At 36.9% G+C, this 27,415-nt stretch overlaps 2 protein-coding genes, 1 long non-coding RNA gene and 1 other non-coding gene across 11 annotated transcripts; all 4 read left to right on the top strand.

Moving 5' to 3' along the window:
• Positions 1 to 4,129: 4,129 nt before the first annotated feature.
• Positions 4,130 to 26,032, top strand: scd-1 (Suppressor of Constitutive Dauer formation; the record flags this gene model as incomplete). Of its 8 annotated transcripts, none has more annotated exons than NM_001373534.4 (13): positions 4,130 to 4,501; positions 15,871 to 15,966; positions 20,700 to 20,761; positions 21,103 to 22,025; positions 22,073 to 22,848; positions 22,953 to 23,038; positions 23,142 to 23,276; positions 23,506 to 23,768; positions 24,010 to 24,100; positions 24,205 to 24,312; positions 24,608 to 24,773; positions 24,831 to 24,904; positions 25,186 to 26,032. In NM_001373534.4, 11 exons carry the CDS (start codon positions 20,702 to 20,704, stop codon positions 25,297 to 25,299), a joined length of 2,796 nt encoding a protein of 931 aa, NP_001360782.1. The 8 variants fall into 8 exon arrangements, with proteins under 8 accessions (NP_001360782.1, NP_001360646.1, NP_001360784.1 ...); NM_001373531.3 differs by having other exon boundaries at positions 4,198 to 4,501; positions 22,905 to 23,038; positions 25,186 to 25,299; NM_171974.8 differs by lacking the exon at positions 4,130 to 4,501 and having other exon boundaries at positions 22,905 to 23,038; positions 25,186 to 26,022.
• Positions 10,885 to 12,805, top strand: linc-142. The gene has a single exon (NR_102218.1). It is a non-coding gene; the product is annotated as a long non-coding RNA linc-142 (long non-coding RNA).
• H20J18.2 lies at positions 16,993 to 17,051 on the top strand. The gene has a single exon (NR_102217.1). It is a non-coding gene; the product is annotated as an Unclassified non-coding RNA H20J18.2 (non-coding RNA).
• Positions 26,033 to 26,580: 548 nt separating the features above from the next.
• Positions 26,581 to 27,051, top strand: sdz-19 (the record flags this gene model as incomplete). Its single annotated transcript, NM_077696.7, has 2 exons — positions 26,581 to 26,654; positions 26,700 to 27,051. The coding sequence occupies exons 1-2, from the start codon at positions 26,587 to 26,589 to the stop codon at positions 27,049 to 27,051; spliced, it is 420 nt and encodes a 139-aa protein (NP_510097.2). The 5' UTR covers positions 26,581 to 26,586.
• Between the last annotated feature and the right edge of the window lie 364 nt (positions 27,052 to 27,415).

Genomic DNA, 27,415 nt, shown 5'->3' with positions numbered 1-27,415 from the left:
TAATTCAAAATGAAACATTTCTCACCCATTGACTCATTGTCCAGCCATTGCCATACAATTGATTCAAATGATTCAACTACACAATTGTGCAGAACACAAACATAGCCAAAAGCCCATTCAAAACCTTGTTTAGAAATAGAGAAAAGAAGTAAAAGACAAAATTGCAAAAGAATGGGTACATTCTGCTCACTTGTTGTGCCCAACGGCACACATTTAATGAGCTCAAAAACGTTTCAAAAGAGACATTGGTGTTCTAAAAACGAGGTGCTGGTCCATTAGTCTGCTTTCTGTCCATTTTAGACACCTTTCCCCTAATAGCTGCATTTATGTTTCATGAGTATTTCAATAGATTTTACTTTGGCCCCTGCAAACATATTCACTTCCAATTATAACATCATAACAATTTGAATCCAGTTGGTGAAAATTCTCGGAAGAATTAAAAAAAGTAAATTACATTTCATCGTTTTTTGAAATAATTTCAAACTTTCTAATAACATTTTTCAATATTTTTACTTTCATCCTATAATATCTACCAGAGCTGTGCGGCTCTTGAAAAAGTTTCGCGCCGAGAGCCGAGTTCACATTTGGATTCGGCTCTCGGCTCTCGCCAAGAGCCGAAAAAGCTTCAAATGCCGGCTCTCGGCTCGCGCCGAGAGCCGAAAAAACACCTAATTTTTGGCAAATATACCAATTTTTCAAATCTCGGCTCCCACCGAAAGCCGAAAAGACCCCGAGATGTCGGCTCTCGGCTCGCGCCGAGAACCGAGAGCCGCACAGCACTGATATCTACACATCTAATTTATTATAGCTTCTCGACTTCAAATTTTGAAATATGTAGTATACAATAAAAAAAACTTAAGGCATATTTCTGTTCTCTGTTTACCTCAAAAATGCAGTACAATTTGCTTGGCCAGCTGTGATTTTCTTAAAAGTACTGGCTCGTGTCATGCTCATCTAAAAACTTGTCAGAAGCACATGTTTCATGGCCGATACGTTGTGACAAGCACTAGTGTTAGTAAAATTCATCTGTTTCAAAATTTCGTGAAAAAGCATCAGAATGAAACAGTTTACTTGTTTGTATTTAGTACTCTAGTTTTACTAAAGTAAATACATATTAAAAAGTTTATTCGCCTTATGACCGACAGATTGAATGTGCTATTTTTTCCTGAAACTTAAAAGTTTTTTTTTTCGGATTTTTATCTGGTCTCAAAGTTTTTTTGTGTTTCTAAGTCCCGTTTTATTGTAAGACAGTTTTGATTTCTGCTCTCGTGTTCTCAGACACAAAAATATTTCAAAAATTTTATTTTTTATTCACCGACGATTAAATTTTAAAAATACAGTGTTACGTGAGAAACAAAGTTGGCATATAAGTTAGTTGTAGAACTTATTCAGATAAACGGATGTACACTTGATTGATACCACTAGCTTATATTTGTATACCTAAATCTTTTGGGCTGGAGTTGGCAGTCAAGATCATGATTGAACTTTATTGTGCAATTGCCCCAGAAGAAGATAGTCCTTGTAAAAAAGAAATCTAACAAAATTTTAAAATTTTATATCAGTACGATTACGGTATTTGGCAAACGATAATTTTTCAAACAACATTTTAAACTAGTGAGAATTAATAAAACTTACTTTAGATACTTAGATACTTAGTCGATCCGTTCTTCGCCTACGGCGCGGAATTGTTTTATTTTTCTGAGATGTAGGATAAATAGTTGGCGTACTGGAAGTGAAAACACTGTATTTGGAAATACTATAATTGACTTAGTGGTTGTGGCTCTTTCGACAAAAACGCCACTTTATTTCAAAACAACAAAGTCCCCATCATGATCACTGAAATAGTCAAAACTGCATAGTTTTAATCAATATCATGTTACTCCAATATAGTGTAAAAATACCTAAAATCACGTTTTCATACATAGGCACATAAACTTCAAGTCAAACTGATGCCCTAAAAATACACCAGATTAGAAAGTTTGGGCAACAGTTGATTCAATCAGATCCAGATATTGTTTTTAACTTGTTTAAAATGTGTAAGGATTTAATGTTCTATTTTTACTAACTAAGTACGCATGAGACAAATGTACTTTTTTTTAATTTTGAAACCACTTTTACATGTTTTTTGGTATCAATTGTTGAGACGGCTTCGTTTTTTCTCACTCTTTCATTTCTCTAAGCAATTATTTTTAATTTTGTTGTTAAACATACTTCGAGCTAAGAAATCGTTTTTATAAAACCAATCTTGACGCAAATTTCAAATCTCTTTTTTATGGGGTAATTCCCGGAAAAGAAAAACAAAACTAATTTCAGAGCAAATCATTATTATGTTACACGAACCCGGTAACAAAATTAAATCGGAAACCCCGTAGGTAATTCTATATTTTACTCATAGCCAAAAGTTCAAGTTCTAGTGCAAATGCTGCAAAAGTGTATATATCCGTTCTTTTTTTTCCAATTCCTTGCCATCGAGAAAAAGAGCAGTTTCTAACCGAGCTGCCAGGTGCCATGATTAATCGCCGTGCCAAGATGAAAAGATTGAATCCATTCTCTGGATTGCAATTCCCATTTCATTTTTCACTAAAGAGGATTTTTGACCTCAGGAATTTTTTGTGCTCCCGCGGTCTTTCCTTCACTTTTTCTTTTTGCTCTTTTCCTCCTCGTCATTCCCGACTTGCATTTTTCTTACGGCAGGAAAACTATAAAGGAGCGGAAGGAAGAAGGAAGGAATGAAAAGAAATATTAGGGAAAATACACGATGTGAACCTTTTTTTATTGTTTCCTCTTCTTTATTCTCCAATCGACAACTATCATACTCAACCATAAATCGCCTCCACTCAAAATTCCTCTGGTTCTGAAAACGATATTTTCTGATTTTTGAGCCTTTGTGGGCAAACAAGGCGGAAAATTTTCGAGAAAAATGGAAAATAAAGAGCGATAAAATTAATTCGATTTATCACAGGAACGGAATTCTTTTTCAGAGTCCTTCCATTCATTTCGGTATCCCACAACCACTTTCTGACATTCGCATGCTCTTTCTTTTCTGAAATTTAAGTGAATTTTTCATCAATTTTCACTTTTCTATTTTCCGACTTTCCAGTCGTTCTAAAACTGATTGCTGCGCAACCTCGTTTTGTCCGGCTTCTCCAAGGTAATGCAAGGCGGTCCGCAGGATGACCAGCACCAAAAGACGCTCTTCAAATGGGCCTGACTCGGGAGACAGAGGAAGAGGAGAATTTCCTTCCCCTTTTTTCCCCATTCCCACAAATCAATCCTCCTTTGTTCTGTTTTGACACCACTGCATGCGTTGCGTACATACGTGTTTTGGATGTTGTTTTTTTCTCGATGAGTTACTAATGTTTTGATGATCTTGTCGGGATCAAGACTGAGATGCCAAAGAGCAAGATCAAAATTTTGTAACGTTGATTTGATTGAGCTGATTCAGTCCTAACTGTTTTTTTTACTTTCTAACTGGACTCTGTGAACTGAAACTGTTGTATTACTCTAGATTCAATATATTTCAATCTACATGATAAAATGTATACGCGAACTGTAGCACTAAAATAAATATACTGTTTATATCTAAATTATTTTGTAACGCACAATTTTATTTCCCTCATTTCCCTATTTTAAGTTTTCTTGTAAAAAATGACCAGCGTAATAAAATGTTCAAGCTTGTAGATCATTGTTGCTGCTGATGGCTGTTGGCTTAAAACTGAAACAGAAATTTCAAAACCTTCTGGCATGTTCACGTAAAGATCCAAATAATAATAGGAATGTTCTTGAGGTTCGGTACCAAAACAAAGATTCCGAAACCGGAAGTAAAGTTTTTTTAAAATAGTTTAATTACAATCTACTGTATCACGCTAAAAATACATCATTGCTACTAACGTTAATTTAGTAGCGTAGATAATTTTTGAAATGTAGGCATTGTCTGAATTTCCAATTTTTGCGTATCTGCATCCCACTCTTTGTCTTCTCCCGGCCCATTTTCTTCTTGATATATGAAAATATGTTGTTGATTTTATGAGAACACACGTCTGAACAGTTATGATTGAGATAAAATAATTTCAAGTCTTTGCTTTTCTTCTTTTTAGAATGATTAGATACTACTGATATATTCCTTTTTTTTCAGAATTCGTTACACTTATCAACCTGCAATCTGTGATACCATATCCGCCTTATAGACATAACACAATGTGGTTTAATGGAGGACCACCGGGACCACCTCCACATGGTCCTCCGCCACCTCATCTTCTTCACGCACTTCCACATCCAGCATACCCGCCGGGTCATCCACTTCACATGCCAGGAATGACAATGATGCCCATGGGTCCAGTGGGTCCGCCGATGATGGCAGGGATGCCTATGAGACCGATGCCACCACTTCCGCCAATGACACCAATGGGTTCGATGCCACATCCAAATGATGGTGGTCCGCATCCGATGATGCTTCCTGGCGCGCCGATGACTCAACAGCGTCAGAGGCCTGGTATCAGAGGTACGTTGCACTCTTGCACACTTCACACATAACTGAACTCATTGTTTTTTCTTGATAAACTTTGTCTAGCTTGAGTTTTGAAATTTCTAACAAACTTACATGGAGAGAATGTAAAAGGTTCTTGTTGCTCAGCCATTAAATTGTTAGTTCACAGTATTACATTGCTTGATGATCTTAAGACTCACTGAATAGAAATATCTAGGAAATAAACTGTGATATTGGCAATAAAACGAGTTTCAAAATTATGTTTATAACCAAACTTCTGAACATGTTAGTTTTCATGACCACAAGGGGAATGATAGGGAAATATTATCAAATTATGTGATATAGGAAATTCGAGAACAGTTACGTCCCTGACGTTGATTTCAAAAAGTTCTCGTCGCATTAGTCTGGAATTTAGTTCTTACGTGTTATCTTTTCCCCAGGTGAATGATATTTTCTAGCTCTTTAAACTAGATTTTCACATATTCTGAAAAGAGCTTCCCCGATCTAAATGTCTCACTATATCTTTTTTTAGATGATGTGTGTGAGAAACCTGCAATTTCAAAGGCGCTTCAAAAAAATCCGCACAGCCTATAATTTTGTGATTTTCTAAATTGCGCATGTCTAATTATAGTCTGCTACCAGATGTTTCAGTAATCCTTCCTGTCACGGATTAGCCTTATTGGATTTGTGCAAGCTACGAGGGGTTTCTCGAAATGCGAGATTACGAAATTAGACATTGTTGATGTATTTATGTTATGATAACTTGAGGTGACTACGTAAAAACTAATACAAGATGTGTTTACAGAAATGAGATTAAGCTTACCTGCAAGTATATAACACCATGAAAATCCGGGAAAATGGCAGATCAAATGATACGCTTTCACTTGCTAAATAATAGGCTATTCTTGTTAAAAATTGAGCATACCTTTATTATCTTATGATTGCTGCTTTCCAGCATGCACAGATTTCTGAATTATAATTTTAACGGAAACTAGAAATATCTCAAAATGCTGTTAAACTTCCACGTGTTGGGATATGAATCTAGCAAATATATTAGGAATCTCTCACAAATTTCTAATCCACACCATCAATATAGACAGCTCCTTTCGGGGTTTCAAGCTTTAAAAGGCTCAGATGGTTCTATGTCGGTTTTCAAAATACCCCTTTTAGGGTTAAGTTTTTCAGAATTGAATTGCCTTTTTGAAACACCACTTAATCATCTATGGCAACCCACACTCAGAGTCAGTTGAGCAGTGATTAACTGTGACTTTCAAATTTTAGCTATCAGAAATTTATCAATCTGTTTCTTCTTTAAGATAGCTAACTTCTCTACATATATGTGAACACATATGTTTGAACACACGATTATAGTCGTATTACGAATTGTTGTACAAAAACTTATTTGTGTAGTTTTATTTAAAGTAATGCATGCAGATGCAAAAATTAACCAAAGATCTGATCCCTTCTAGGAATACAAATTCTGAAAAGAATTATCGCTTTACGTAAGGATAATGTCAGATACTGCGATCAGAATACGTGTAGACACGAGCATATTGAAATCATGATGACTCCAGGCTAAATTCAAAAATTTACGTCGATCATGAATATTTGTTTCAATGGAATTTACTAGTTAGTCTAGCTTTAAAAACTTCAAACTCAAATTTTAGGTAAACAATAATTACCGTCTCATATAATATTTCAAAATTTCAATTTTATAAGTAAATACTAATTATACCAGTCATTATTAAAGAATACACTGTATTTTTCTGGAAATTGAAACTCGTGTATTAATTCTGTTAGAATATTTGCGATATATGTATATATATATATTTTATTAATTTTCTGATTATCTTTAGAAATTTTTTTTTGAAAATCTTCTTGATAAACTCGTTTTTGCAAACATAAGCTACACAACCCAAAATCCATTCGTACTCTGGTCATGGGGAACTGGATGCTGACTACTACACAAAATGTGCTTCACACCAATCTTATATCTTATCACCATTTATCTTTTTCTACTCTCCTGTATCTTCAAATGATCGATCACCAAAAAAAGTAGCCCGCAAGCCAAAGTCCGTAGGTACTTTGACCTTGACAGTCTCTAATTGATTCCTTGTACACACGATCTTACTGTAACCCTAACAAAAGTTATCAGTTCGCGCTGTCCCACGGCCTTGATCACAGTCACAGGAAGATGGGCGAATGGAATCTAAGGTAACATAAAATACGCTCGACCATCTGATGATGGACGGAATTAGGTGGGAGGCTGGGCGGCCGCACCATGTGATTGATTCGAACTTTGTAGTCTTACACACGTTTGCTTCGATTTAGAAACCGAGAGAAAAATAGAATTTTGCCGAAAAATGAAAAACAGTAGATGGGAGGAGGGATGAATTTGTCTTCTGTCACTTTTTTCTCTATTTCCCTAGTTCCGTTATTTTTCCTAGCGTTCAATTCTGATTTGCAACTTGCCAATAATGTGAGGTTCCTTTTTTGTCCCAAGCATGTTTCACTGATCAAATGATTGCCTTGTCACCGCAAAGATCAAGCACATATTGCTCCCTCCGTCTGTACCTCGCTCCGTTTATTTGTACGCTTTTAATGATTGAGAGGTTTGCAGAACGCGGAGGAAATGTTTTCGGAGGAAAAAATAGCCCTGTGTTTTTCTGATCTTACAATTCGAAACAAAAAACCATTCCAATTTTCACAAACTAATAATTGTGAGCAATTTGGGTCATATGTTTTAGATTGTTGTGAGTAATTAGAACCAATCTATTTTACAAAATAAACTTCAGTATAATTTTTGTTTTTTTAATTACAACATTCCAACGGTGAGACGAATTTCGGTCACATTTCCAATGCAAACACCGCAAGAATTAATGAGCGGTTTACACAAAAGATATATCCTAGACAAAGCTGAACAAAGGTTCAATTTTGAAATAAGTAGACAGCCTAAAATAAACGTTGACACTGTGTATCGTTTACTGGAATCTAGCTCCATTTTGGCTCAATTTGGATCGATACTATATTTGTTTTGTAATACTTAACAAAATATTATGCAGGACGAGACTACGGCGAGTGGAGAGATAATTGAAACCCATTTCTATGATGCTAAATGACTAATAATGATTTTTTTTAATTGGAAAATTTTTTTATTGCCGAGCTAGGCGAATTTGCCGAATTTGCCGAGCACGTGTAATAGTCTAGATAGTTGAATGCTGAACTTTTCAATCATAATTAGAGCATAAATTTAGAATAAATTATCATTACTTATATATTAAAAAATACAGTTCGTCTGTCCATAGTTTGTAGTCTATGTAGTCTTTGTAGTTTGTGACGTCACACCCAAAGTCAGTGAGAGTTGTGGGCGGGGCCTGTCACCTTCGTGGTGAGACCCATCGTGGTGAGACCCTTCGTGGTGAGACCCATCGTGGTGAGACCCTTCGTGGTGAGACCCATCGTGGTGAGACCCGTCGTGGTGAGACCCTTCGTGGTGAGACCCATCGTGGTGAGACCCTTCGCGGTGAGACCCACATTTTTGGCGGGAAATTCAAACTTTCTGTGAAAAAAATTTTGGCGGGAAATTCAAATTTTCAGTGAAAAAAATTTTGGCGGGAAATTCAAATTTTTAGTGAAAAAAAATTTTGGCGGGAAATTCAAATTTTCAGTGAAAAAAATTTTGGCGGGAAATTCAAATTTTCAGTGAAAAAATTTTGGCGGGAAATTCAAATTTTCAGTGGAAAAAATTTTGGCGGGAAATTCAAATTTTCAGTGAAAAAAATTTTGGCGGGAAATTCAAATTTTCAGTGAAAAAATTTTGGCGGGATATTCAAATTTTCAGTGAAAAAATTTTGGCGGGAAATTCAAATTTTCAGTGAAAAAAAAATTTGGCGGGAAATTCAAATTTTCAGTGAAAAAATTTTGGCGGGAAATTCAAATTTTCCGTGAAAAAAACATTTGGCGGGAAATTCAAATTTTCAGTGAAAAAATTTTGGCGGGAATTTCAAATTTTCTGAGAAAAAAATTTTTGGAGGGAAATTCAAATTTTCTGAGAAAAAGACTTTGGCGGGAATTTCAATTTTGGTTTTGGAATCATCTGGAAAATTCCAGAAAATTCTATAATGTTCTAGAACTTTCTGGAAAATTCGAGAAAATTCTGGAATGTTCCAGAACTTTCTGGAAAGTTCCAGAACCTTCTGGAAAGTTCCAGAACCTTCTGGAAAATTCGAAAAAAATTCTGGAATATTCGTGGTGAGACCCATAAATTTTGGCCGAAAACTCAAAATTTCTGAGAAAAAATTTTTGGCGGGAAATTCAAATTTTCTGAGAAACTTTTTGTTAGCTTAAGTACCACCTGGAACTGGCGAGACCCATCGTGGTGGGACCCTTAAAAATATGGGCGGGAACTTCAAAATTTATGAGAAAAGAAATTTTGGCGGGAATTCAAATTTCCAAGAAAAATTTTGGCGGGAAATTCAAATTTTCTGAGAAAAAGATTTTGACGGGAAATTCAAATTTTCTGAGGAAAACATTTGGCGGGAAATTCAAATTTTGGTTCTGGAATCAATTTTTTGTTTCAGCACCTTCTGGAAGTTTCAAGAAAATTCTTGAATGTTCTAGAATCATCTGGAAAATTCAAAAAAGTTCTGAAATGCTCTACAACCTCCTATAACTGTAGGAGTTTTTATTTGTTTCGTCACATCTATATTCAAAGAACTTACTATTAGTAGTTAATTATTCAGATTTCTCCAGTTAAGGAAAGTTATTAACTTATTGAAAAAACTGAAACTCTGTGGAATTTTTTCGGGGGAGGGGGACAGCTCGCCACGCCAACAGTGAGAAAAATAGTGTGGTGCGCGGACCTCGAATGATGTCGGCGGCTGATATTACCTGGGGTACCGCTTTTTGCCTTTTCCCCGTGAGTGAACGAGAAAAAGGCGGGGACTATTTTGGCGTACACGCAACGCAGTTTTATAATTTTGAGTGTAGAAAAATCAGAACATTCTAACTGTCTCTTTGAATTTTCTGAATCGAATACCATGGAAGAAGAAAATGCGATTTAATCGATGAAGTTTCAACTTTTTTAATGAACCATTTTTGAATGATTGAAAGGACATCTATGTGTTATACATTTTAAAATCCGCCAGTCGTTGGCCGCGCCGGAGGCGCGGTCATCGGCTGGTATAGAATAATAAGATGGACTTCAAACAAAATTGGTGAACACTGAGTTTTCACCGGTTTTTGACTCGAAAAATAAAGTTTTCCGACCTTTTTTGAAAAACTATACTATATTATGATATTTGGTCATTTTAACACTATAGAAATAGCTTTCAGTCGTTTCCCCACTGACAGTACTTCACTTTTAAAGTCTAGCTTGAGTGTTGTACAAAAAAAAATTTAAATGTTTTAAAAGTTTGTTTATTCAATAATTGTTTTTTTTAATTCTTGAGCTATCCACTAAACAGTTTTTTCTTACTTAAAAAATAAGCTTCACAATATCTTTTCATCAAAATTACAGAAATTTATGGTTGCCCCAATTTTTAATCTGAGGTAAATTTTATATGTTTTGAACCCTGTGAACACATACAATCGTCTTGTTATTTTTTTAAATTTAATTACCTGAAACATTTTTCTGATTGAGTTTGTTTGCGGTTTTTTTTTAAACGGATTCGCTTACTTTATGATTCACGTAAAATTGTTATGTGATCTAAATATTAGATCAGATCAGTCAAGGAATAAAAGCCTATAATCAAATCCCATGTTGGTTCAAATCGAATTTGCATGTTTATTTTCATGGTAATATACAATAGTGATCACAGATTCCCGTTCGATATGTAAAGCGACTCGTTTCCAAATACCGCTGTTTCAATAAACTCTTCGGTAGAATCTATTTCCCGGCTGGCTATATAATACGTACCGTCACTGACTGAATGGTGACGGTCGGTAGTAAAAGTGGTATTTTTTCTATTTTTTCTCTTGTGCTCCCTGTTTTTGCATGCACTTTTTGTTACCATACCACACTAATAAACTACTCAACTCAACGATCATAGATCTTTCCAAGATATGTACACTTTCTCAAGAAAAACCAACTTTTGGGCCAACGATCGAAAACTCTTGCTGTCGAAGAAAACGTTTTGCCCCCCCCCCCCCCTCTCTAACAGTCTCAACATAGATGAAATGCAAATCAAATATTTGCTTATAAGAGCACTCGTTATTATTTTTCTACAGACGCCTCTTCTTAACTCAATATGTCGATATGATCAGCCCCTGCTTACCCTCTTTCCTTCCCAGCCCACAGTCTAGTCGATATGTTGCGAAAAGCAGGGAGACGACGAGAAAAAGATAAACTGATAGTGATATCAATGTGACGCTCTGGAGACATGAAAAATTAAAAATTTTCATATCGTCTTCTTTCTTGTTCTTTTTTTTGTAACATCTTACATAAAAGATTAAGATAATTTAGACTTTGTGAAACTACTTTTACAATGATCAGTTGCGATGTGTGTTTGAGAAGTGTACGTGGAAATACCAAACTAAATTTGAATGTAACAAATTTTCGGAGCATGACCACTAGTCTAGGTTTTTGGTTTGAAGTTTACGTTCACAGCACTTCAACTTAACATTTCGAACATTATCAGTCCCTATTTTGGAACTTTGCCCAGTGTGACTTTAGACACAATTCGTTTATGTTCATGAAGTGTAGCTTGACGCCATTTCTTATCAATTCCCGAGTCTTCCGGATCAATCGAGAGATTATATTGTCATATATACACACATGTACACACGTTGCCCTCTGATAAGAATTGTTGGCTGAAGCAGTGTTGCGAAGTGCTTTACGGTTTATGTTGTAGCCTATTATACACACTAGGTTACCTGTGTTACATTTTTCTACAATTCTACATCAGTAACTGATCTTTGCATTTATTATCAACTACCATTGCCCGTCACATATTGTTATTCTTCATTTATTATTTTGTTTTCCTTTTTTCTGACGTTGTTCTACGTGTAACTATTTCAAGTTCGATTTTTGGTTAGTGATCAATTTCAAACTTGTTTTTGAAACTTCATGTGTTCTCAATTAAAAGCGTAGTTACGTTAGTTCTACTACAGATTACAAACATTTCGTTCTCTCAACATCAGTTTCTCTATAGTTTCTAGCCCGAGTCATCCTATGCTGCATAGATAAGACTACTCGTTTCCACTTTTCTCTTCTTTTTTCTGCCCTGCCAACTTAACAAAATCGCAAGGCGCAAATATTTGTGTTGTCCAGGCAAAAATCATAAAGAAGTCACAAGAGAGTTTTGCCTCCCGCTCACCGGAACAGACCAACATGACCAAACTACAAAGAAACAATAGAACTTGTGAACCGGAAACCCGGGGGGAGAATCCGAATTCCATACAAGAACTCTTCTCCCTTTTTGTCTCGTCTTCTAATAGCCATTTAAAGTGTGCCGTATTTGACCTCACTAAGGAATGCGTTTCGTTGACGCTGACCACAGACACAAACCATAGTTTCGATGGAATTACAACTTGTGTCTTCTATTTCGTTTGCAAACTCCAAGACATACCTATATAACTAATTGCAAATACACTTGTAGTTATGAAAGCAATCAAATATTTTATTCATAGCTCACAGATCTTTCATGCTCTTAACATTGCAGCTGAAAGTATTGTTGCAAAATAAATGAAGATCAAATATATACATATTTTTCGGATATAAAACCAAACATTTCTCAGTGCTAAGGGTAAAAGTCAATATATGCATGCATTGCCATTCACATGTAGTTTACATGCTCTTGCAACCTTATTAGGAGCAATCGCAAAACAAGTTGAAGAGTGTGTTGCCAACGGACAAAATGATCAAAAGAACAAAACTACGGCGTCCAGAGGCGACCCCCGAGAGAGTTGTTGATTGGGGGCATGAGACCACCAAGGCTAGTGATGAGTGTTCTTTGGTTTTAGTAGAGAACATTGCCATACTACGTGTTTTTCCACACAGCGTTTGAGGCTTCTTAGGACAGAGAACAGTAGAGAAGCGTGGAGAAAAGAAAAACAGAAGGCGGAAGAAAGACGCTTTTGATTTCTTGGATAATTTATTCTCGTATTGCTTTTTCCTTGTAATATCGTCTGGTTTTTATATAATATTAATTACTTAAATTTTATATGCTTTAATTTAAAAGTGGAATAAAGCTAGGTGGGAAGTTGTTAAAAATTACTCCCATTGAGTCAAAATGACCAAGTATCATAGTAAACCATTTCAAAACATTTTGGATATTTTTTTGTCTCAAAAGTGGTAATTATTCTGGTTTCCCACTCCTTTGGAAACCATAAAAAATTTGTCTTCTTATTTTTTTGAACTACTTTTTACTCAAATATTGTAGGGACTCGAACATGCGACAGTGCTACAGTTTTTTTTTTCAAAAAGTGACAAAAACTCAAACATTTAATGCTTGGTCGTTTTTGGCACCATAGAGGTTGGTTTGAACAACTCTCCCGCTGGCGCTACTCCACCTTTAACTTTCAATTTGGCGAAAATTATATTATGGTTTAACCAATTTTTACATTTCTATTTATATAACGCTCAAAAAAAGAATTTCATGTTAAATTGAGTTTATCTCAGTTCAAACTATCAAGAACATTTTCTGATTTACTAATTATAATTGAAAATCCTTGTTTTTCGCGCATGACTAAATGATCAGTGCAGTGATGCGTAATTTTGTACTTAGAAAGTCGCTGATTTTTAAAGATGTGTTAATTATTTATTCCATTAGTGCAGAACACCTTCTTACTTGGAATACAACAATTATTTCCAAGAAATACTAGAAAAAATTTGTTTTGCTCCTGCCCTCCGCTTTTGTCTGGTCTCGGTTTTTGCTGGGAATGTCAATTTCAGGAAATAAACGCTGCCGCCCGCTGCTTTCCGAGTCCCGTCTCGTTTCTCTCGAATCTACGCTTTTATCCGAACACCGCTTAACCAGAAGCTCATCGATTCTAGTGTAGTGTGAATTCCGCAAAATCTGTCGTCTGGCGTTACCTCTCTTATTTTTATTTGTCAATCTTACAAAGGCATCTGACCTTGTTAGGCACATACCATCTCCCTCCGTCACGTCACTTTATTTTGGTTCCGTTCTTTACTGACCTTTCTTTTTTGTTTGAATAGTAGGTGTGAATGTTCAATTATTATACTTTTTCAGTCTGTATTCAAAGATTTTTTGCTATAAAAATTTAAAAAGGAAAACCAAAAATGTTTGATTAGCTGCCTGCAAATCCCATATCCCTTCATGTAGGTCATTGAAATTGTGAAATTATTTTTATTTTCTAAAATTCTAAGCACTATATCGATGTCACATAACATATTTCACAAAAATCTGCAATACTTAATCGTAAATATGCGTTATGGGATCGGAAATCTTCAAACTGAAATCTCAATTCTCGATCAAGATAAGATCGTCTTTAATCCGATACTCTCCGCCGCCTCTCCTTACCATCGTCGACGTGTCCTTTTTAATTCTGAAATGCCTTAAAATCGACAATGTACCAAACAATACACACAATGTTCAAACAAGCTGAGCACACAGACTTGGGTCAACAATCGGCGGCCTGAGAGAAATGTGTGGAAGAGGCGAGGGGAAAAGAATACCAATGAGTCACAAGATTGGATCATCAATCTGTGCAAACGCTCCTCGTTTTTTTTTTCTTTTTTCCTCTGTCTGCTTTTGCTTTTAATAAAATTTATTGATTGGAAAATTTTAATTCTAAAATATTTTTTCTGTTTTTTTAAAATTCTCCTCCTTTCCATTTTTTTTAATTTATGAAAAAAACATCACTTTCCAAAGACTAAGAAACAGAAATTTTTCATGTGTTTTGAACCTTCATATTTCATAAAAAATTGTTTTTGAAATTTGCGAGAGGTTTGTTGGTGTTGAGAAAATCAAATTTTCTGTACTTACAATAATAGAAATTTATCTGAAACTTAAAGCCGACAGTTGTTAGTAATACTGCGAAACGAATTTTTCTTTTACAAAAGAAAGATACATGTTTTGTGTTAATATTAACTATTCTCCCAAGTGTTTTTTTTGCCTGAAAAACAAAACAAGGTTTTTCCTCTATCATCTTCAAATATTTATTGTTATTCCTATTCCAGTACAATTTGTGTTCTCCGCAATTTTTGATTGGAGAGCATCAATAAAACACAAATCTCGATAAGAATTCATGTAGTTTTAGGATATTAAAAATAATCGGGAACACATTTTTCTATATGTCTTGTAATGCTGTATTTTTTGCATTACGGGGATATAGGAAAATATAATATGACAGGGAATTAGAGAAACAAAAAAATAGAAAAATGTGAATCGAATCGCCGAGTGATCAGCAACACATTGTGGATGATCAGGCCCATAAAATCTCGCGAAGAAAATTCTCATATCCAGAAGAAAATGCACGTTCTGTGGAGTTCCAATGAACAATTCGATTGGTTAGCTTTTACTAGTATGCCGGAAACAACTAATACTTTCTGAAAACTAACAAAAAGTTCAAGAGATTATTTGATCATTTTCCACTTTTTTCAATCCTCTGATTTTTCTTTTTTTAAATCTCGCTGTTCGATCGCTTGATCTATCAATTTCCTTGTCTCGTTTTATCTTTTTCGTGACTTCATTGTGGCCTAGCGGCATCCAGGAATTCCTTCTACAGCAAATTAAAGATCGCTCTTAGGCTAGGCCAGGACCCAAACCGGATAAAGCGTCGGAGCGCCAACGCACACTCGTTTCGTTAGTTGTCTAGTCTCTCCCACTGTCGTTTAGTGATCATCTTTCCTTCTATTCTGTGCGACTGCCTTTTTTTTCAATACAATCACAGTTCAGTAGCAAACTAAACCAAACCGTATGACAATGTATATGTACATGTTCGTATGTATAATTTCCAATATTCGTATTGCAATATGTAAAAAAAAACATTCACATTAATTTTTCAATAATGTTCCAAAAATGGCAATCTGTTTTGAAAACCTCCCTTCTGACTTCTGTTTAAACCTGCTTAAACCAACTACAGTTAATAATAATAATAATCCATTCGGGAATTTTGATAGCTGTTTACCCAGCTTCTCTTTCATTATAGAAGACTCATGAAAAAGAAAACGAATATGCCGCGACTACTAGTTACACAGCTGCAGTTTATACAGGCAGCAATTTCTGACTCGTACTTCGTATGATAAACTTATTAGGCGTCGGTTGCATAACGATTTTCTCGACTCTCTTTTCGCACAAGTGCACACCGTTAGCCAAATTGGTTTTAGCATTTCACCTGTTCAGCTACACATTTTATTCTTCTCATTGCACATTTTACAAATTTTCTAACATCACACTAATGTTTGAAATTATTTTCAGCTGAAGCCTCGACGTCTTCCTCGCTTGTAGACGATAAAGCAAAAAAGCAGAGAAAATCATCAAAAGTGACTGCAACACCGCAGAAGCGGTCAGAAGGTCGGTTTTTTTTTGATTCTGAAATTCTATAGCTTGACGTTAAAAAAATTTTTAATTGCAAGAAACTTTTCTGCTAATTGATCTAAAATGATATAAGGATATTCAAGGTTTAAAAACTTAATTTCAAATATTTTTAAACTGATTTAAAAATAAATTCATATATTGAAAATGAAAAATTGAAAACTTTAAAAATTCTTTCTTTGAATATTCAATATTTTCTCCCATGCTTTATCTATCCATCTACACATGTAGGGCTCGTAAATGCATGCACACCACATAATATTTTCCTCTTTTAATTCCCAGAATCCGCTTCTGTCTCTAGTATATTCGAGTCCCCTCTGGCATGAGAGGTCTTCAATTCATTCAATGATCTTCTGATCCTACGCTTGGAAATGAAAACTGAGCTAATGCCAGTGTGCATTTCTCACTCCTCTTCCGCCTTATTTGACCTTTTCCGGCTCGGACTTTGCTTCTAAAAAATAGAGCTCGAAGATTGGTCAAAGATCGCAAAGATATTTTGTCATTTGAGGAAACAGTTTGTTTTTGTTGTATTGTGGTAGGAGGTGAGGAAATACGATATTGTAGTATTTGTTGTACTCTTAAACATCAAGACACGAAAGATGGTGATGTGTCGTGATTTTTAACCCCCGCAGATTCTTTTTTTGCGTGAAAATTCCTGTGGAATTTTTCTTCATATCCATTAAGGTTCGGCCATTCAGAGCACTGCTCTTTTTAAAAAAATGTTTCCTCTTCATCTTTTTCCCTTGTCTTCCTCATCTACTCTTCGCCCTAAACTGAAGTTTCAAAGATCTAAAGGTCTAAGTTCAGCCAGTATGCTTTTTTTACAGAAATGTAGATTTTCAAACTATAGGACAGAAAGTATCGATAGATTAATCCACATTAATGACCAGATTGCAATTGCATTTGGTGGAGAGGGAGTGGCAAACCTATGATATTAGTTTTCAGAATTTCACCAATATATTTTAATGAGTGTATAAATATAATACCAGATCACATTTTCGTACACTACGAAATAATCCGACCATGGTCAGTGGTCAAATAATTCTCTAGCTCCTCCATACTTCCTTTTTCTAGAATTATTTGTAATATGCACTTTTGTGTGCACTTCTGGAGATTATAGGTGTCTAAAGAGTGTGTAACTACATACTACATACACTCATTTCATAATAACTGTTTTTTCAAAAGTTGAGATCTTTTCGAAAATTAAAAGCTTCGAAATTGGTTAATTATTTATGAATACATTCTTAGAAAATCCCAAAACCAAAAATTCGATGAATATTGAATAGGCGAGTAAGTTAGAAAACGTTGGCGCTATTCATAGATAAATATCTCGTCGCATTAACCTTGAAATGACCTACTCCAAGTATCTCTGAGGTCTGACTTTGAGAATAGGTAATTTTTGAAATGTGAGTTAAGACATTTGACACAAACTATTAAAATGGAAGAATGGAATTAAAGTATCCAGAGTACGCTTTTTTTTTGTATTTTGTAGTGTTGGGACATTGTGAATTCGAGTTTTTTTTCTATCTTGTTGTATTGTTTTTCTTGAAAAGAAAAATACTGGTAGGCAGCAAGACAGTTTTTGTATAATATGAATTTTGCAAAGTTTGAATATTTTAATTTCAAATTCGAAGAGACCATTAATATTATTTCTCGGCATTTTAAGCATTCAATCATTTTTCATTGTTCACCAGGCGGTGTCAAATTGAAGAAGTTCAAATCTCTCACCGCCACAGCAATAATGACGCAATACATTTATCCAGTTTTGACAAATTAGTCATGCAAACATTGCACAATATGATCGCTGATCAGGAATGATTCATCAGTTTTTTTTTCAAATGAAAATAATAATAATAAATCGTGTAATGTGTATTTACTTCAAAATACCTATTTTCCTGTAGAATAAGTACTTTATAGCAACAAGACTTTTCGCACTAAAAATTAAAAGAACTCTGAATTCTAAGAAACATTTTCTCTGCAAAACCCAACTATATCCATCTCACTTTCTTTGCATCTCTTCCCACTCCCACGCCGGTGACCCCATCCTCGCAACTCGTCTTCCATACGCATTTTTTTGCATTCACGCAGGTTTTCACCCTCCGTTCTGCACGTAATCTTCTCAAAAGTCTTTTTACGTGCATAAGATGAGCCCAAATGCCTCTCGACCTTTTGATATCCAAAGACGACCCGGTAGTTATTCCGCCAGTTTTCTTTATCTACTTCTTCTCCTATTTACCAATTCTCGCGGCCCCCCTTAGTTTTGGCGTCCTTGAACGATTCGATGGGTGAGGAAGATTTGAAGGGACCCCGGAGCGATTACCTTCTGAGATAAACTATCTCCCTTTAGTACTTTCATGTTTGGGGGGCAAAAGATGCCTACCTCGATAAGTCGGCGAGAAGGGCCTTGGAAAATGGTTCGCAGAACACCATCAACTTCTATTTTTCGAAATCTTTTGACGATAGTGTCTTGATATGCGAGAATTCTTTTTTTTTTATGTTTTGCCTACGCGTTATCGCGTCAAACCAAAAAACATTTTCAGTCTGTATGATCGAAAACAAGAATATACACTTTTTCAATTTGACAAACGAATCCAATTTGTAAGCGAATTAATTGCCTCAACTCTTCTATCTAGCCAACAGTGCCATAAAAACTTAAAAGGACATTTTTTCATTATTTTTTGTCTTTTATAGATGTACATGCCTCATATTTCTAGAGCAATACAAAAAACATTTCCAATTTCCTTTCCATTTCTTCTCAACATGCTTTGGAAACAACTCCCACTCACAATAGTGTACTTTAAACTTCCGGTTTTCCTCACCTATTTTATAAAACAATTTTTCAGTGGAGTCTGAAAAAAACTGATCTTTGGAACGAGCAGTGTTCTTGTTTGTCGATTTGTCCACGTTTGATGGTTTGTGGTCATAATCTGGAATTTTTTGTAATAACATTAATCTTCCTAGACAGACAGATCTACTTTGATTTTTTGTTTTTTTTATTAGGGCTACAACTAGTATCTTGCTCAAATGATTTGTTGCTCCATGAAAGATCTTTGCTTTCACAATAGCATTAATAAGAGATCTTAATGTTGCGGTTTTAAATGATGTTTGGTGCAATGGTGCAATGGTTCAACTACTAAAGACACATTCACAGTGGGGCTAATAAAGTGGTAAAACAAAAAATGAAAAGAATAGGGACCAACCACGCACTTAATCAAATTCCGTTTCTTTTCTATTGAGCGAGAAAACGCAAAAATCCAAGAATCTCGATAACGTCACCAATAAGCAAGAGAAGAAAGAAATTAATTAAATTCCATGTGGTGCGCGACTATATAAACTCAGCTCATATCCATTCACTTCCACAAATTTTCTCCGCTAGGCAGACCTCCAAGAAGCAGCTATATTCTAGCCAGCTCAACTCAACGAGCAACCAAACTAAACGCTTTGCTGCGTCACCCTTCGTCTTCTCATCTTTTTCCCAACGTTTTTCCACACTACGTTGCGCTGCGCCGTCGACGCCGCTTGCACCAACGATCATTCCTGCAGTTTTGTTATGCGGGCCGGGAGGCCTCGTCGTCTATTCCGTATTCTTTCCTCAATGTAACATTCCTCTTCTTCTTCTTTTACTACAACTTCTTCATCTTCTTTTCCTTTTCCACCTAACGCCCAACACTCTCTCTCTCTCTCTCCCAATCCCTCCGCCCCATCTTGCGGGCTTGTCTATTTTCCAGGGATAGAGGTCAACGTGTGTGTAGTTTGTTGCAGACAGACGGCACCCGTAGAAGGGAGGGGGTATAGGTCAAATACAAACAGACAATATCAGGTGGTGGGGGGATGGAGACGAACGGCGGGAAGAGGTGAATGCTACCATAACAATACCCTATTTGCATTGACCTTTTCTTTCTGTTCTTCATAAATTGATCCTTTTTATTTTTGACGATTAACCCCCTCCCCCCCAGGTATTGCATCTTTTTTATTTAGTTTGAAACATATTAACATATTATCAAATTTATTCTTATTGGAATTTGAATTTAAAAATTGGTCTCTCCATCTCTCTTTCTCTTTTCCCTTCCCCCTTTCTCACTCCATTTCCACGTTCAACAAAGTTCACATTTCTCTTCGCTCCACGTTCTATTTTTTCTAGACACTTTCTTCTGTTTTCGTTCGGTTTTTTTGTTGCTTTTTTCTATGTGTGTTTTCCCTATTTTTTCCTGTTGGTTCGTCATGACTTCCTAGCAGTTCTCACGTGTCACTCCGATAGACATGTACAAACAGAGATGATCAAAAAGAAACAGTGCAACACTAAAACCAATTTTGTTATCAGGGTTCTCTTATTCTTCATCTTCCAATCGTCTTTTTAATATGATCTTATCAACTGCACCCCCCTAGTCGCGACATCATCACTATCAAATTGCATCAAGTGTTTCGATTACCAACTGCCCCTATCATCATCGTCCTCTTTTGCTTTTTATTACACTTTGTACAACAGCACTTCGTCTTCGCTCACCTACTCTTTGTCCCTAAGATCACCTGTTCTGTGAGGTTTCCAGAAATCATGGGCTTTTTTTGATTAATGACTTATCAATACAGCTGTTCTCTGTTTTTATAAACTTTTATCGCATCGCCCAACTTGAAGTTCAACTCAAAATCATTTTATTTCATTTTATATTTAAGAAAAGTAATTCCATAATATCAAACAAATCTTTTTATTTCAGAAATGAACGTGGGTAACGGAATTAATCCTGTCAACCATGGAATCACGCCGGCTCAAATGCAGGTAAGTACAAACCGACACCAAAACATACCGTCCGCATGGGGAACCCGCGTATTCTTTATAAGTGTGCTCCGCACCGCACTCATTATTAGTGTCTAGGAAATAGAAAATCATATTTACTTTACTACTTGAGTATGTACAAGATGTGTGTTTTAGTTGTGTAGGTACAGAAAAGATTGGTAGCGGATGACAAATTTGTTTGATTTATTAACAAAACCAGGGTGGGACATACATAATGACTCATTTTTCTATTCCCGCGACCCAATATGTTTCACTTGTATTGTAGAAAAAAATGAAGAAGAATATAACATTTGACCGTAGTAATTCAAAAATTTTTCTTCCAGAGCTTGCATAGCATGGGACTCAATCCGGCACAACTTGCGATGATGATGCAGCTACCAAACGGAGTACAGCTTCAACAACCACAACAGTCTACCGCAAATAATCCAGCAGCAGTTTCTTCGGCACAACAAATTGTTAATGTGCAAGCGATGGGACATCCACCAGTTCCTCAACCACAGCAACATCCATTGGTACAGGCTCAACAAGCACAAGCCCAGGCTCATGCACAAGCTCAGGCACAGGCTCAAGCTCAGGTACAAGCTCAAGCTCATCAAGCACAGCAAGCTCAAGCTCATGCTCAAGCCCAAGCACAGGCTCAAGCTCAGGCACAAGCACAAGTTCAACAGCAGCATCAACTTCAGGCCCAGGCACATGCACAACAACATCTGCAAGCAGCTCAGCAGGCTCAGCAAGCCCAACAGGCTCAACAACTTCAGGCTTCTCAACAGCAAGCTTTACAACAATTGCAAGCTCAACAGCAAGCTCAGCAACAAGCTCAACAACAAGCCCAACAGCAAGCCCAACAACAGGCCCAACAACAAGCTCAACAGCAAGGAGGACAGCCACAAGCCTCACAAGTCGCTGTTTCGTCCGCCCAACAGCCACAAGCTCAGCCACAGAATAGTCAGACTGCGCAGCTCTTGCAACAAATTCAAGCTATGCAAGCTGCACAAGCAGCCCAACAAGCCGCCCAACAAGCCGCTGCGCATCAAATGCAACAATCTCAATTTGTGAACGCAATTGCAAACCCGCCATGCCCACCGCCACCACCAGGAATCCCATCGATGCCATGGCCTATCTCAACCCCAGTTTGTCATGTTCCATATTTTGACGTGAATATGTATCGTTCAGTGAACATTGAAGCTATGCCAAGCCATGATGCCTCTGGAATGGATCTCCCACTAATTGACATCACAACTTTAAGGTAGTACTCATTTTAAAACGGCTAAATTAATCATTTTATCTTTACAGGTTTTTCTTCAATCTTGGAGTCCAACAATCAAGAAATCTTATTGCTGCTAGACAACATCAACAGGTTCAACATCAGTCTCAAAATCAGCCAGGACAACCTCCGGCACAGCAGCCGGCAACAAGTATTCAAGAAAGTCTTTCTGCGCCACCAGGAGCTAGTCCTAATCTGATTGCACTTGTTAATCAACCCAACGGTGGACAAGTGCCCAATCAAAATACTATTGAGCAACTGAATGCACTTATTGGTCAACAGCATATTCTCAGACAGGCTCAGCAATTGCAAGGACCACAAGGGCAAGCTCAAAATCAGATGCAGCAACAATTAATACAGCAACAGTTGAATCAAATTTTGGCCAGAAATCAGCAACAGCAGCAACAGCAAATGCAACAGCAACTCCAGCAACAAGCTAGCAATAATGCTCTTCAACAACAGCTTCAGCAACTTGTTGAACAGCAACGTCAGCAGCAACAGCAACAGCAACAAAGTGTACAGAATGCTCAAATTGCAGCTGCCGCTACAGCAGCTGCATCCACAAGTACCCCAAACAGTCAGGACCGCAAAATTCCACACACTGAGCTTGTCAACGCCAGCGGTCAATCCATTGTTGGACTTTCATCGACCCCTGGATTTCAAGTCTCTACCCCGGGACTGACTCAATCTGCAACAACTCCAATTCCCACTTCGATAACCCCAAACGCACAACAGCAATTCCAGAAACACTTTGAAGGACAGACAATGTTGCTGCAGCATGCTCTTCTTCAACATGCCAATAACTGTAAGAATTATTTTTGTTGTGTTGTATGTTGTGGTAAACCCCTATCCTCCTTCCAGCTACGAATAGTGCCTCTAAAGCCACCCTTCATGACATTCGTTTTCAAGCTATGGCCCAACAACAACAACAAGTAGCCGCATCTGGAGTCGGACAGGGACAAACGACACTTCATCCCTTCATTCGTCCAAACGATGTGAGTATTAATCAACTCTAGTTTTTGCATGCATTTCTTTACAAACATTAGCATTCGGCCTGTTTCTTGTATGCTTCCTCGTACATTTGTTTTCGTATTTCAGACAACACGACAAGCACAACTCGTCAATGGTGTTGGGGACCAGACCGTTTCACCTCGTCCAATCCCTTTGGATCCCAGCCCGCCACGAGCAACTAGCGGTGGATCAACGGCCGCATCAACAGCGTCATGGGCGAAGGTATTGATTTCTTCTATATGTTTATGTTTGCGCGGCATGTATTTCCTCAATCTCTCCTAGATACCCAATCCTTTCTTCTATTTTCCTTTGAAATTATCGATCACCATCTCGGCCGAGATCTGCTTCTTTCATTTCGAAAATCGTATCCCGAAGAGGAATGAGTTTTTTTTTTCAAGAAGATGTTTCAAAATGGGACATGGAAATAGAAATGGGAATGTTTCATTTTCAGGAACCGATAATAAATGTGGAGGATGACAAACCATCGACAAGCTCTGGACCATCTACAACAACTGCATCTCACCCAGTCAACCCAATTGGAATCGCCAATCCCCTTTCAGCTGCATCAGCGGCGGCGGGGTTTCACACAACCAAAACCAGCACAGCCGTGTCGGGAAACGGAAATCCGGGGTCGAATGTTGCGACCCCTGTTCTTTCAATAATCCAAATGTCGGAAGATCACTTCACTGATACATTTCGGAAATCTGACCAAAAGTGAGTGTTAACGCCATTTTTCATGAGAGAGAAAGGGAGAATTAATTAACTTCACACATTGTTATTTGAATTTCTTTTTCAAAACTCTTGTATTTCTCACTATGAGTAGTTCTTATTGTAGATTAAATGGATCGCTGTTGCAGTAAGTAGCCTGAAAAGTATCGTACGATGGTCGTATATATATATTTTTTTTTATTCATATCAAAAGACTGTCATATCGATGTAATCTAAAAAATTTCAGAATGCACCAAGGCCAAGCCGGAAACATAAACGGGCAAGCTGTACGATCGCCGAAATCCGATGGAAACGATTCTGACGAACGTCCACCAGCGGTAAGCAAAGATTGATGTGCTCATTTTAGTGAATAGTCGCCAACTACCGCCTCCTTTACCTAGTGTCGCCTCTGAATAACTGACCAACAAATTTTCTATTTCAGTTGGCACCAATTTTGATGATGTCGTATTTGAACAATTGCATGAGCCACGCAAAGACACATCTGACAGCGAACGGGCATCAAGTGGGCGTTGATGACGATGGTCAAGTTGTATGTTTTGTGAACCTTTTTTACCGTTGTTCCCAATCTAACCCCCTTGTCTATTATGTTGTTCCACATTGTTGCTGCAGTCGACAAAATCACAAATAACTATACTGCTGCTGACTAAAAAGATTCATTTTGCAACCGATCCCTTTGTTAGCTTGTGTTTTCCTTTTGGTGTTTGAAGTAGAGTACATTTTTGTGAAGGTGATTTTTGTCTGGAATGATTGCTATCAGTAACACTGTTGTCACTTTACGCAAACACACAGCACCAATCTCTCTTATAAGAATATACTCTCTTCAGGTTGACTTTGCCGCGCGTCCAATTGATCCCATTTTCAAGGATGCTCGCGAGGATATGAAGGCAAAAGACGTCCGCACATTGGAGCATGCTGTGAAAAGGCCCTTCTCCAACAACATGGCAACTCATGCTAAAAATGTGAAGGAAAGCCCATCACCACAAAGACATCGTAAGTGAAATTTAAATTTTAAAAAAATTAATTAATGTTAATACCAATTATTTTCAGCTGGACAATCCCCACATCAAATTCCATCTCCAATGCGTCAGGGAGCTCATAATCCACTGGGAATCAATAGATCGGTATGATTTTATGAAAATTGAAAACTAGAGATTTTTTGTTTCATTTTGTGGTTGGTCCCCTCCGTTTAAATTTTTTGGCAGATTTCTGCTCACCTCAAACAAAAGCACAACCCGAATGAAAATTTAAAATTCGTCATATTTTGTTCCCTCACTACTTCCATGAATTTCAAACAAGCCATACACAAAACAAATTAATGTGAAGAGCTTCTAAACTTTTGTTTCCATTCACTACAATTGTCACCCTCAACTTCATAACTTATTCATTTTTTGCTCTTTTTCAGATCCCGGATGCCGCTCCACCAAAGATCGAAGCTGATAGCTCCAGATCGCCCAGCGAAGACTTGGAAGAAGACGGTGGAGGAAAACGTCTCCGTATTGCAACTGATGAAGAATAGACTTTGAAATTGTCACGCGACAATCTGACCGTCCAATGTTTGGACCTAATTTATTTCCAGTTTTACCTCATAACCATAGACCATTGTATCATCGCACCCAGCATCACTTGACCTCAGGGCAACTGAAATCTGAAAATCTCTTCAAATATATTCTCAAAACAACTATCCCTCTGTGATAATATCCTGTCATTGTTAAATGTTTCATTGATTTGCCCCGTTTACTATGCTGTTGAATAAAAATCAGCTACAACTATTCTTGGCCACAATTTACGATCATTTTTGCTTTAACAAATTCTTGTTATAAACACAACATTGTTCATTAATTTCCAAATGCTCACTTTTTTGTTTGTTTTTCTACCTTCCAATAGTCAGTTTTTTCTTGATCCCAAATGCTCCCCTTCTTCCAAAACTTTTCACTTTCCACGTTGCTTTCTTTCTTGATGTATTTTGCAATCGTATCTTGCCCCTCAATCGAATCACATATGTTATGTTCCCTACTTGAAATTTGGCTAGTTCAAATTGGTGGAACTGTTCTGTACCTCTGTCCCCATACATCCTTCCATAACACTTGCGATCCTTTCAAAAATTTGTCCCTTCTATCTCATGTGGCTCTTCTTTCCTGAACAGTGCTTTTTAATCGTCTTGGTTTCTTTCTTTCTGAAATGGAAGTAAAATTTTAATAGAATTTTAATTGTACATAAATAAATGATTTTAAAAATTGAAGAAAAAAAAACTGTGATATCACTACAAACCAGCTAAACCGTTTAAAAACATTTACGATTACAAAGATTCTCATAGAAATGTAAAAATATATAACTAATAACACCAAAACAAGGCTCTCTAGTAAGGTTGTCTAATGTTGATTCTTCCCAAAACAACACTCTTTCCATCACAGCTATTGTTGTAGACATTTGGCCCCGAGTCGGCCTAACCCGTCTATAATCGATTTGGGATCCTTCTACATCAATGCGCGCGTTTGAGCACTGTGCCGTGCTGCCTGTTACGTCTTCTCTAATCCAAAATGACTCACTTGCACTCTGTCACTTCTTCTCTCTCTGCATAGTTGCGAGGTTGATTCGGTGATTGCTGAAATAACGGATTCCCGCGTACCCTTGATGTACACACAGACAGCTCCCTACAATTTGATTCGACAATTCGAATTCGAAAATTTGGTCGATTGGTTTTTTGTATTGTATGAATCTCGGCGCATTCTTATGTTTTATCTTTTTGAAATTCCTTGCATTTGATTTTTTTTTCTTCTTTCACAATTTTTGCTTTTAGGTGAGTATGCATGATCTTAAAAGAGGACATAATGCATCAAACCCGGCAACGGACTCGACTTCCAGCAGTGCAACGTAAGTTAACTTCTAAGTTTCAAACTCAATAATACAATTTTTCAGAAAGACAACAGCTGTGGACCAAGACACAACCGAGCTCATGGCACGTTTCTTTGTCAGCCAAGGAATTGCGTTAGAATGTGCTCAGGAATCACCTTTCCAAGAGCTCATAAAACATATTAGCCCAAACTGCATGGTTCCAAAAACAGATGAGCAGACGAGGGCTATGGACAAAATTTGTTCAGCTTCAAAGCCACTAGTCAATTACCAAAAGACTGATGGGCCACTCAGTGCTACCATTGACATCACAGGAGAAAAGGATCAAAAATATATTGCGCTTTCCATTCACTACTTTGAGGATTTGTACGAGCGCAAAAGTGCAGTTTATTTGCGGAAGTTGATACTCGGGACGTAATTGTTTCATGTAACATCCTATTTTTCGTGTAACAATCTATTTTTCGTGTAACAATCTATTTTTCGTATGCCAATCTATTTTTTCGTGTAACAATCTATTTTTCGTGTAACAATCTATTTTTCGTGTAACAATCTATTTTTTCGTGTAACAATCTATTTTTTCGTGTAACAATCTAACATAAAAAAACTACACGAAAGGCTTCGTTATATAGCTGAAGCAGCTGAACATTTCAGATATCAAAATATGATTTCTTTTGTGGGCGAACTGTGCATAATCACCTAGGGAACTTGTCAGATGAACAATCAGTTGTCACACAGCACTTTCCTCCAATGCATGTGGCTTCAAACTTTAAAATCCAAAACAT

This window comes from Caenorhabditis elegans, chromosome X (assembly GCF_000002985.6).
Source record: "Caenorhabditis elegans chromosome X".
Lineage (NCBI taxonomy): Eukaryota > Metazoa > Nematoda > Chromadorea > Rhabditida > Rhabditidae > Caenorhabditis > Caenorhabditis elegans.
Note: the sequence above shows the minus strand (reverse complement) of the source record. Positions and strands in the feature narration are given on the sequence as shown.